The following is a 12,500-nucleotide window of genomic DNA, read 5'->3' as shown; positions in this document are numbered from 1 at the left end:
AGTAAGAGGGAGACGAAGAGGAGGAGGAGAGGTTGCATCCGTTGTTTGAATAAAGCTGGGATGAGGATAGGAAGAGAGGGAAGAGGAGTGACGAAAGGAGGACAGTAAGAGGAGCATGTGAAAGGAAGATGGAAGGCAGAAGTGTGAAAGGACTGGAAGGAGAAGACAATGGAAAGAAAAGAACGAAAAGAAAGAATGCAAAACAAGGCAATAGAATTAAGAGAGAGAAAGAGAGAGAGAGAGAGAGAGAGAGAGAGAGAGAGAGAGAGAGAGAGAGAGAGAGAGACACTATTTCGTATTTTAAACCGCTTTGTTCTTATATTAGGACCATTGTCTCTTGCCACTGATGAAGCAGAATCCTAGTTAAAACGTCCCTTGCAGTCGTCCAAAAAGCACTCTTAGTAACCCAGCAAATTGCACTGGACCTGTTACAACACAAGACAGGGCGTGGAAGCATTTGCGAATAAGGAGCGAGGATGGAGGGACAGACCGATGGATAGAAAGCCTGAATCAAGCAGAAGGGAGCTGGAGAGATAGGCAGAGTGGCAGAGAGACCGATAGACTGACAGATAGACACACACTAAGAATAGCAAGGAAGGGAAAGGAAAGGAAAGGGGAGAGGAAGTTGCTCTCACTTGCTTTAGGGAGAGTGGGCGTCTCTCTCTCTCTCTCTCTCTCTCTCTCTCTCTCTCTCTCTCTCTCTCTCTCTCTCTCTCTCTCTCTCCCCAACCGAAGATCAACACATAGGAGAAAAAGCTTTGATCCTCCCCTTTCTTCTCCTTTCCTTCTTTCCCTTGTTTCAGTTTTAATTTTCGTGGATCTCTTTCTCATCTACTTCTATTCTTTTCTTGTCTCACATTATCTCGTCTTCCTGTGTCTTTTTTCCTCTTACCTATCTTCTACTTATCCTATCTCACTCCTTAGTCCATCTCTTGACTTTCTCCTCCTTCTATCTCAATTTTCATCCTTCTCCTAATCTCCTCCTCCTCCTCCTCCTCCTCTTCTAACCTCTTTCGTCTCCTCTTAAATCTCCATTATTCCTCCTCCTCCTCCTCCTCCTCCTCCTCCTCCTCCTCCTCCTCCTCCTCCTCCTCCTCCTCCCTAATGCCTTCACATCTCTTCATTCAAATAATATTCATCCTTTTCATCCCCATCTTTCTCTTTCTTATCGTCCTTTCCCCTTTTTTCACTCACTCCAGTTCAACAGTATTTTATTTTTCATATTCTAACTTTGTACTGCTTTTCTTTTATGCGTTTTAGTTAGTGTTCATTTTCTTCCTCCTCGTATTGTATTTTTTCAGTGTCTTATCTACATTTTTTTTTTCCCTCGTCTTTCCTCACTTCATAGTAGATCTATATATTCTCTCTCTCTCTCTCTCTCTCTCTCTCTCTCTCTCTCTCTCTCTCTCTCTCTCTCTCTCTCTCTCTCGTCATGAACAGCTGTGCTATCAGGTGTTGAGCACATGTGTAAGTGTTGGGGGGAAGAGGGAGAGGAAGGAGGAGGAGGAGGAGGGGAGGAGCATGAGGAGGAGCAGGAGGGAGAGGAGTGGGGGGTAAGGGAGAATGAAGGGATAGAACGGAGGAGGGAGGGAGGGACAGGGTCAGAAAGAGATAAAGAAAGAGAGAGAGAGAGAGAGAGTGTGTGTGTGTGTGTGTGTGTGTGTGTGTGTGTGTGTGTGTGTGTGTGTGTGTGTGTGTGTGTGTGTGTGTGTGTGTGTCTGTGTGTGAGTCACTGAGATAAGTACAGGTATGGCCAGGTGAAGTAATAAAGGTGTTTTAATTCTGGTATCTGCAATGGCCTAAAATATTTATCTGCTGTGTTAATTTGCCTCCTCGTGTCGCTACTTGTGTCCGTTGGCTTCGGAATTCAGTATTTTGCAAGTTATCTCGTGTTCTTCGTTTATCTAGTTCTATTTCCATTACTGTTTTGTATGGGGATATGTAGCAGTAAATTGAAAAGGTTGTTGTGGTGGTGTTGGCGGTGATGGTGGTGGTGGTGGTGGTGGTGGTGGTTAAGGGGGGAATAGAGGTTGAAGGGGAAGCCGCTCCCCGCACTTGTACAACACACACGCACACACACACACACACACACACACACACACACACACACACACACACACACACACACACACACATCTGCGCATCAGTCTGGTTGTGACTAGTGTGTCAGTGTAGCAGTGTGTGGTATAAGTGTTGGTATTGGAGTGACGTGTAGGCTCTGGTATGTCAGCGTGGGGTGTGTAAAGCGTCTATCCCAAGGCCTGGAAGAGACTCTGAAACACACACAAGTTTCCTCGCCCTAGTGTTTTGGACAGCGTGGTGACGGAAAAGCCAGTGATCCTGCAAGTGTTGGTGAAGAAGTGTTATCGAAAAATGTATAAGGTGGTGCTGGTGAAAATGTTTGGAAGTGTTGAGTTTTTGGTTGAGAAAAAATATCGGTGAAGATGAAGGAGCTGGAGGAGGAAGAGGAGGAGGAGGAAAGAGATGAATAACGAAAGGAATGGTGCGAAATGAAGACTGGCAGCGGCAGGAAGTTCATTTTCCTTCGGGTTTTCAGGTTGATAGGCAATAAACTTAAGTTTGAACTAAGAATAAAGAAAACGAAAGCTCCCGATAATCCTCCGAGTGAAGTGAAGCGCTGTAGGTTTTTGAGAGAGGAGAGCAGAGCTAGAGGAAGTTCACTTGACGCATACAGAAAAAAATAAAAACAAGTTTGTATATATATATATATATATATATATATATATATATATATATATATATATATATATATATATATGAGAAATAGAGTAGGTAGAGGTGTGCACGCGTGCCTTGATGCATGGAAATGGGTTAGCACGGCGTCGTCATGCTGGTGGCACTAAAGGAGAGGGGAGGGGTAGGCGCCTCAGTGTGGCTCTCGTCACACGGTGCCGCCAGAGCATTGTGCTGCCAGCTTTTTTTAAGGTCATAGTGGCCTCAGTGCTCCGCTCCGCCGGCGGGGCTCAGCCTCCCTTGCCTCACGAGTCTGTGCCGGAGGCGCACCGCGGCAAGTGTTGTGTTGCCTGTGACCTGGAGGCTGGGCGATGCTGTGTGTGTTGTGACCGAACCATGTTTTGATCTTAACGTGAAACTTTGCAATAAGCAAGTGTCTGATATGTCCAAGGAATTCCACTGCAAGAGAGTGGCAGCGATTTGTTTAAATGCACTGCCGCGTTGGCAGGTGTCTTCACTACGGAGAGTGTCTCCGCAGTGAGCGAGCGACTGCGGCGGGGCGCCTTGCTGAGGATCACTTCAAGGTTTCCACCAGCAACTGGTGTCACCAAGTGGGCCGGGGCACAGGCGAGCGTTTTCTGTATGCCTGACAGGTGTCCTCGCGCGGGAAGACCTTGACCCGAATTGTTTCGCTTTGTCAGCAAAACGCAAGCCACTAAATACCAAGGAAGAAAAATAAATTTTGAGTAGAGGTTTCCCGTGTACTGTATTTCACTGGAACTACTCGCACGTTTATGAAAAAAAGTGATCTCTTTTTTAAGAATAGGAAATAAATACCCTAGTTATGGCAACGTATCTACATGACGTGGCCCACGCCGCCATGCTAGGGCCATTTACCTCTCCTGGAAATCAGCAGTGCCTTTCCACATCAGATAATGACCACTACATCATGACGATTACTGCAATGAAAACACAGCTTTGTTTTCCTGCCTCTTGCAGTTCTCATTTGAGTTTTGCCAAAGGATTCACGCGGATGAATGGAGGTTGCTTGACCTTTGTTTTACCTCAGATCACTTTTTTTTTTTTTTCGTTAAAATTTTGCGTCTGCATTGTGGGTGCAGTGCAGCTCCAGGACTAATGTAGCTTGAAAGCGTACCGTCTATCTGTGCCAGATGAATCTTGCTTTTTGATAATGTTTCTAGTCACACCATGTCACAGGAGATTTGACGAGGTATGTTGTAGAGATGTGTTATCTGGATCTCCTACCCGTTTTTCCTTGCCCTCCCCGCACCGCATCACGCACCATCAGTCCTGCACGTGCCAATAACCGCCATAATCCTCCTCAACGTAAACATTCGCCATCATATTCGACTGTCAAAGCTGCCATTAGTTTTCTTCCCTCCAAACCACAAAGATGAAGAACGCCAATATTTGTCCCTCGATTGATTTTTATGCCTCAAAAACAAATGGTACACTGCATCGTACATTACACTAGCACGTCGTTAAGGAAATAGGAACCGCCAGAGAATAAGATCGGCCTTTTCCGTGTTGTCTTATTGCCATGATATTTAACCGTGTTGTTCTTGTTTTGGAGGGTGTTTTTGTTATCTGTACAAAATGGTATTCGTTACTCGGGTGTTTATTGCGTGTAGAGAGCGTGTGGGGAATAATTAAGCGACTTGTATGATATTATGAATTGAATATATGCACTATTTTTCCTATTTACATTTTGCGATGAAGGGAAAAGGGTACCATCATTATGAGTTTGCTTCTGAAAACTAACATAAGGTTTATGATGCTGCATGTGTGTGTGTGTGTGTGTGTGTGTGTGTGTGTGTGTGTGTGTGTGTGTGTGTGTGTGTGTGTGTGTGTCAGTCAGTCATGATGAAGGTTGAGATCACGCTTTTTGTTTCAAGCCACGTTCAGGTTCAGTGTTTTGTAAGCTACGGGATCCAGTTATTGATGCTAGCCACGGTCTCTGTTTATTCACATGACAGTGGCCGGGGAGAATGGTGAGGGTGGTGATGGTGGTGGCGTGTCAAAAACATTGGTAGTGGTTGTGTTTATGGTGGTGGGAGCGGCAGATGGCTGCAAAAACTAGAAGTGGTGATGATAAGGAAGTTGGTGGTGTTGCAGATGACGATATGAATTGCCAAAAATAGTGGCTGGTGATACGGCGATGTTGGTAGTGGTGGTGGTGGCTCAGGGCGAGATCAATATTAGATAACTGGTGGCGAGGATGATTAACTGTAGTGATGGTTGTGGAGATGATAACGGTGGTTAGTTTGCCCAATATTGTTCAAAGATTCTATTACTTACGAGTGAATTGGATTTATTTTCATTATCGACGGTGCTGATGGTGGTTGCTAATGGTGTCCCAAAATGAGATTACCCTTGCTCGGATCGCTGTAATTGTGGTGATGATGGTGGTGGTGGTGGTGGTGGTGGGGGAGGGGGAACGGGTGGAGGAGAGAAAGGGGGGAGGTGTGACCTTATCAGCTGATGCTCACACCTGCACAGTTACAGCAGGTGAGGGTAGCATTCCACTCTCCCCCGCCTCCTAATTCCCCTCCCTCCCTCCTCTCCCACCGTGGCCTCATTTAATCTCTCTAGCCTTCCCTCTAGCCTTCATTTGCCTTGCTTTCTTCCTTGCCTTCACTTAATCTCATTTTCCTTAAAATTCTCTAACGTCTTTCCTTTTTATTTATCCCTTTACCTCTTTACCTTCTCTCCTTTCATGTTTCCTTCTTGACTTTCCATCGGTGCAGTGCCTTCCAGCTTTCCTCTTCAATCTCTGTACTCTACCTTCCTCCCTCCCTCCCTCTCTCTCTCCATCTCTCTCCTTTCCTGCCTCTCTTTTATCCCTTGTCCCTCCGCCATTCACCTTGCCGCCTCATCTGATGTGATTAGAGCAGAATTAACCTTTGAAATAAGTTCTTCCTGTCTCATTAGCAATGCAGCAGCTTCCGAGAAAACATTTCGTTATTGTTTGTTTCGTAGTATCATTTGTATTTTTTGTTGATGTTGTGGGACGGTTTCTCGGGGTTTGTATTTCCGTCTTAGTTGAGATCTTTAGTCTTTGTCTATGTCCAAGGATTGTGTTCTTTGTACCCTGCATTGGTCGAACTTGGCCTGTCATTCTGAAGGTGATGGGTTTAATCTGAAGGCATCACGTCAGTTTTTGGTGAATCTGGGATTATTATTTTTTTTAATTATGCGTCAGCCTTTCTTCTTGAAATGTTGAGATGAATTGTGACTGACAAGCACACACACACACACACACACACACACACACACACACACACACACACACACACACACACACACACACACACACACACACACACACACACACACACACACACACACACACACACACACACACACACACACTAACACACATTCCCTAACACAGATTCACTAACACACGCTCACTAACGCGCGCGCGCGCACACACACACACACACACACACACACACACACACACACACACACACACACACACTAACACATTCCTAACACAGATTCACTAACACACGCTCACACACGCTCACTAACGCACACACACACACACACACACACACACACACACACACACACACACACACACTCCCACGCACGCATGAAGGCGGGAAGGACAACCTCAATTAAAGTTTGCCTCGACTTTTCTCGTCTCGAAATTCCATTAATAAGTTAAGACACAATTGAACGCCTCAGGTCCGCGCCGCTCATTCCCCAAAGCCTTCTCTTTACGAGACGTCCCAGCCTGCCAGTTCCAAGCACACCCTCGTCTTTCTGGGTGCGAACGTTTATTCTCTGATTCACTGACAAAACGGACAGCAAATATCGGAGCTTCAAGATTTTTTCCTACATCGAAGGATCCTATGGACGTTTACATTGTCGTAGTAATATTTCATAACCTGATACAAGGGAACTCTCGGTGCTTTTGAATAACTTGAAAGCCATTCATGTAGAAACTGGCAGCTGCATGCATACGTTCAGGGACTTTTACTTCACATCAAAGCATCAACTCTGAAACGACGGAAAAAATCAAGAGACGCAAGTTTAGTTCTTAGAGAAATGTTCAAAGAAAATAAAAGAAAAAGAAAATGTTACAGATTTGCATTTCTTCATGAGGTTCACATCCAATCTCACCAACACCATTTTCTACGTTAAAGACTCCTGTGAGGCATGACTGTGATAAACCAAAGGTCTCTCTTGCTTTATGGACCGATGAATAATGAGGGAGCGGAAAGGGGCGCGTCTCTCCCCGTACAGAAAATGGAGCAATCTTCCCAGGCAGATTGGAAAGTGGGTTCCATATTAAGCTTTATTTTTTTTGTGTGTGTGTGTAACAATAAGGAAGAGAGAGGAAAGGAGCGATGCACAAGAAAATGAGGAAAGAGAAGCGATAGGAAAAAAATATCGTTTAGAAAGAAGAGACTGAAAATAAATAGAATTGATGGAGTTAGTTTGTGTTCACAGTTTCATCCTTTATATTTTTTTTCAACTCTACTAAAGGAAAAAAGTCACTAGAGTTGGTCATAATAACTGGAAGCGAAAGTCGGCTTTTTCACGTTACTTGAGGTTAATTGCCGTAATTACGTGATGCTCATGATTGTGGTAATGATGGTAGTGGTTCCTGAACTCTGTAATTATCCAACGCTGGCCGTTTGTTGCAGCTCGTTGTTGGTGGTGGTAGTTGTGGTGGATAGTGGTGGTTGTGATGGTGGAGGTTTGGTTGTAGTAGTGATGATTTTGATGGTGGCTGGTACTGGCGGTGGCAGAGATGATGCTTCCTTAGCTGGTGATGATGGTGGAGGTTTGGTTGTAGTAGTGGTGTTTTTTATGGTGGCTGGTACTGGCGGTGGCAGCGATGACGCTTCCTTAGCTCCCTTCATATTTAAAAAGAAAAGGAAAATATTTCTCTGGTGTTAGGAAATGCAAATTTTGCCAATTTTGCCAATTTATAAATCCAAGCAAAAGAATTTGCATCAGCCTATTTTTTAAGCAAAGCTGACCAGTTGTAGTACCTTCCCTCCTTCTTTCAGAAAGAGAGAGACGTTGGACTCAGAATATACATAATTAATGAACAATGCAGCATTACCAACAAGTAGAGAATACCTGTTTGTGACCTGGTGTTGGTGTGTGTCGCTGTGTGTCGCAGGCATCGCAGCAGGGCAGTGTTGGCAGGGAAAATGATGTTCCCTCTAGGCACCTTCCCCGACGATACCGAAGCCCAACCGACGCCTGAGGAATCAGACATGAAATCTCCTGACGGTTCACTCTCACGTGGCGCCCAACCAGAACAAGCTGATGGGCCGCCGGAAGTGAAGATCTCCAAAGAGAGGTCATCATCCCCTGAGTCACACTCACTCATCAGTGATCCAACAACAACCACTGGACCAATCACTGCTCTCGTAGACCACTGGCATGGACCAACGGTGGTCAGCAACCCTCTTTTTGTCAGGTCGTTCAAAAGAAGAATTCGAACCCGCGAACGCCGGGGGTGCAGGTACAAGACGCTGTGCAGCCCCGCCGACCTAAGGCTTCCAGAACGGAAGCAACAACTGGAGATGACGGACTGGGCTGCTGATGATGGCTGGGAAGAACAGGGAACCTATACATATGTTGGTGAAGTGAGGGATTCGCCTCTTTATGAAGAACACGATGAGAGTGATAGCTGTGCACTTGGTTCCCCAGGATCCGATACTGTATTTTTGCCGCACCAGAGTCCTTCACAAGCCCATTCTCCGAATCTGTCGCCAAAAAAGCAGGAATATAGGCCGGATTTCTTAGGAAAATGGAGAAATTTTCCCATGTCACCAGACAGTCCTGATCAGGAATCTCATATCGAGTCATCGGAAAATCGCCAAGAGCCAAAGGAACGGAGTACAGGATTTTCCTTCCTCTCTCGACTCGGAAAAAGTGTTTCGCCGAAGAAAAAATACTTCAGACCTCCCCCAAGGTCTCCTGGCAGCGAAACAAGTTGGGAAAGTGGTACAGATCCTTCACCAACAAATGGAGATGAGGCCACTCCTCCCTCACCTCGCTCTGGTCTTCCAGTCTCACAGGAATACTCTTTGCGCCTCACCAAGATACCCGTTAGGACGAACTATGTGACCAGTTTCAGTAGGGAGGCTCAACCTGCAAAATCAGTAAGGAGACCAACTGAGAGTGTGGCAACACAGGAGGGACATGTTGCAAGATACTCAAGTATCCAATCCACACACAGACTGCCGCCTCCTCCACCCAGTAGGAAATATGGTGTTGTGTCTCACGCAAAGGTAAATGCTCGTGCGGATGGATATGGCACTAGACAAGGTCGGCACATGGACTCCGATAACGGGGATCCTCCTGGTGACTCACCTACCTCCTGGGAGAGCGGGAGCCCAGGTGTCACTGAGAGCGACAGAGTCACGGAGTCGTGCCCTCATTTGTCCAGGGAACAACTTCGAAGTGTTGAAGAAGCTGAAGGACAGGAAAAACTGTCTCCTAGACAGGGGCCTCAATCTGCTCCTTGTGTTCTAGGCCTCAGTCAGGCCCCAGTCCCAGATTCCTCTCCTTCTGCAGAGCTACTGTCCCCGGAGGCTAATCACATAGCACGCAGTGAGGACGTAAGTCCTCGTAAGAACAAATTTTTTCCAGGATTTGTCTTCCATAGTGACACCACCATGAAAAAGAGCGAGGCTGAGAGAAGCACCATCAAAGACCGAGGAAAAAAAGAAAGAAATGGCACCTCTGAGTGGAAGGTGGCCGATGCAATTACTACGTTCAGCCAAGGCAAACTGAGGAGATCCGGTGCCCTCAGGAAAAGAGAAGACATACAGCGACTCACCGAGGAGATTGGGCCGCCCCACGTGGTGGCCGGTGCAGCAGGAAAGACGCAAGTGAATCACGAGGGAACAAACTTCTCAACAGCAGGAGGGACGCTGCACGCAGGAAATGCCACTAAAAGTAGCCAAGGAAGTAAGACTGGCTTTTTACAGGACAAAGATGAAGTCAAAAGTTATCCAGATCATTCTAAGGCTGAAACTGCTTCATCTGGGACAGCTCCCAGGCAGCTGTCTGAGAGATATGTTAAAAATCGCACCAAGCGTACAATGGAGCGATCAATTTCAGTTCCATTTTGGATCAAACATCAGTCTCACGACACCACGTCCCCTCCGAACGGCAAGCCAGACGGCTCGCAGGGCCATGACCGTGATGGAATTTCAACTGAAGTTAAACTTTATAGAGAAGCAAAGATCGAGCACATGGCGAGGGCCGGGCCTGGCAAGGAACAGAGGAGAGCCTCCCACAAGCGAGCCAGGTCCCAGGATGCAACAAGGAGTTTCAGCACTGAAGTGTTGAGTCTCATTCCCAGCAGGTCTTCCTCACATGAAAACCTTATCAAACGAGACACTGGATTGGCGATGGATCTTCTGACGGCAGACGGGGAAAGCGTGGACACGGCGTCTCCATCAAGTGTGGATCTTCCTGCACCGCAACGACATACCAGCTGCAGCGATGTGGCCCTGGCCACCCAGAATGAGCAGGACCACTCAGGATTCTCGCTTCTCCGGGATTCAAGACTGAGGAGTGCATCGGCAGCAAGTCTGATAAAGAAAGGAACTGGAGGCAAAGGATCGCATAGCACAAAATGGTTTGATAAGGAAGAGACGCCTCGTGTGGATCAGGTGGACGGTGGAGGCAGCCCCAAGACCTGCCACCACCTGTACACGTCCCCTTACGACTTGCTCTCACAGCCCAGGGAGCGCCACTATCTGCAGCGGCTGATGGGTGTCTTCAACATGCTGGGAGCGGTAAGTCACACTTAAGGCCACCGCAGGTGACCTACGAATGCCGGTCTAGGGAGAAGGGTGGGGAAAAGACAGTAGTTTAGTACTCATACATAATACACACAAAGATGATACCAACATTCACATTTTAAAGAACAGAAAAACTTTCAGCACAAGCAGTTAGGATTTGACGCAAGGTTACTATTTTTTTTTTTTTTTTTTCATGTAAAGGCTTGAATGTTCGGCCTTATCTTTCTTTCTAACAGTTCATGAAATTCTCCGCAAAATAGCAGTAATCCAAAAATTTGGTTGTTATATGCAGTTCCTCAGCGTCTAATCCCATTTCCTTACCTTTAACACCACTAATTATGCTCCTTAATAAATTTCCTCTTTTTATTCTTTGTGAGCTGAAAAGTGGACATGAAGCCAGCGAATGATAACAAGACTTAATTTTCATGACTTCCAGACTCTGCAAATTGGCGAGCGGAAAATAAGCGTTGATTATAGCCATAGGAGAGAGAGAGAGAGAGAGAGAGAGAGAGAGAGAGAGAGAGAGAGAGAGAGAGAGAGAGAGAGAGAACAAAAGTAAGGCTAATTTCAAGGTGTAGAGAACAAGAAAATGACCTGTCGGCTTGCATGAAGGAAAGAAGAGTGAGAATGAATAAGATAAAGAATATGAGTAAAAAAAGAAAGATTTAACAATGAGAATGTGAATCGAAGGAGAGGAAGGAGAGTTTACTAGAGGGAAGAAAATCACTAAATAATTTAAAATCCTTGATCCTTAGTGTCCTTCTTCCTATAATCTTTGTGTAGTAAATAGTTATATTTGGTTTTATGTTGTTAGCGCTCGATGCTTAACTGAAATTTTTGTCATTTATTTAATAGCCATACTGAGAAGTCCTTTTACATCTTTTCTTCATCCATTTCACTCGCCTCTCTCCTCCTTTTCCCTCGCTTTCATTATCTCCCTCTGTTTTTTTGTAATTTCCTCTCCTTTCACTGTATTCCCTTTGCCTCATCCTTTATTTCAGTGTTTTCTTTCTTCCTCTTCCTCTTCACCACTCTTGCATCTCCTATTCACCATCTTCCATCTTCTTCTTCTCCCCTTCGTCCTTCATTTCTCTCTCTCCCTCCTGTCATTAATCGAGAAGCTCGCGTAATTAATAAACCAAATTAATTGTTCTCTCACTCTTGGGACGAAACCGATAGGAGAAGGAGAAGGAAGAGGAGGAGGAGGAGGAGGAGGAGGAGGAGGAGGAGGAGGAGGAGGAGGAGGAGGAGGTGATGGTGGTGTGTGAAATGTATGTGGTTGACTGGTAATGGGAAGGACTGTTGCCAGGCTGTGGTGGTGTGGCGCTAGTGTGGTGGACTCCTGGGTATCTCAGTATAGAATGAATCGTTGGTAACACAAAGGAGGTGGTAATAATGGTGAAAAAGTAATGTGATTGATGGTAGTAACATTTTGGTGATTGATTGACCGACCGACAGACAAACAGACAGGCAGATACGTAGAGGTAGCATTGCAGGGAGTGATTGGCAGGTAAGTAATCAAATACTTTACCTGTCCAACGCTGAACTTCACCCTCGTTTCCCTTAATGAATGAAGCTACTGACTGTATTTTTCTTTCTTCTCCTCCCCCTCCTCTTCCTTCTCTTTACTTTTGCCCTTTACCTCATCTCTTCAAGCCTTTTTTTTTTTTTTTATCGCTTTCTCATTTGCCCGCTTCGGTTTTCTTCTTTTATTTTTTTTATTACATTTGCTTCATTTTATACACTCCCCCTCTCCCCCTCTAGCCTTTTACATTTTTATATCGATTTTTTTTTATTTCTTCCCCTTTTCCTTCCTCGTTTTTTCCTACATTATATTTACAGTGTTCTTTTTTCATTCTCTTTTTACTTTCCCAATTTCTCTTAACACGCTTGTTCCATCTAACTAGTTTTTCTTTTCACATATTTTCCTTTTAATTTGCTCACTTTTTATTCTTGAAAACTTTCCACTTCTTCAAACTTTCCTCTTGCCATGTC

The 12,500-nt window shown here is 45.4% G+C and overlaps 1 protein-coding gene across 16 annotated transcripts in view; it reads left to right on the top strand.

Annotated features, from left to right (window-relative positions):
• Nucleotides 1-12,500, top strand: part of LOC123509945 (pleckstrin homology domain-containing family G member 5-like) — a 491,065-nt gene that overhangs the window by 446,592 nt on the left and 31,973 nt on the right. For 2 of the 16 annotated variants that reach the window (XM_045264591.1, XM_045264590.1), the window contains exons 1-2: nt 2,141-2,221; nt 7,746-10,499. The exons of 12 other annotated variants lie outside the window; for them this stretch is intronic. In XM_045264591.1, coding sequence (XP_045120526.1) covers nt 7,893-10,499 — 2,607 coding nt within the window. In that variant the 5' untranslated portion in view covers nt 2,141-2,221; nt 7,746-7,892. Of the gene's footprint in view, nt 1-2,136; nt 2,222-7,745; nt 10,500-12,500 lie in introns of those variants that run through there. 2 more of the 16 variants (XM_045264593.1, XM_045264592.1) reach the window with 2 other exon arrangements.

This window comes from Portunus trituberculatus, chromosome 27, assembly GCF_017591435.1.
Source record: "Portunus trituberculatus isolate SZX2019 chromosome 27, ASM1759143v1, whole genome shotgun sequence".
Lineage (NCBI taxonomy): Eukaryota > Metazoa > Arthropoda > Malacostraca > Decapoda > Portunidae > Portunus > Portunus trituberculatus.
The sequence above is the reverse complement of the archived record's forward strand: the minus strand, read 5'-3'. Positions and strand labels throughout refer to the sequence as shown.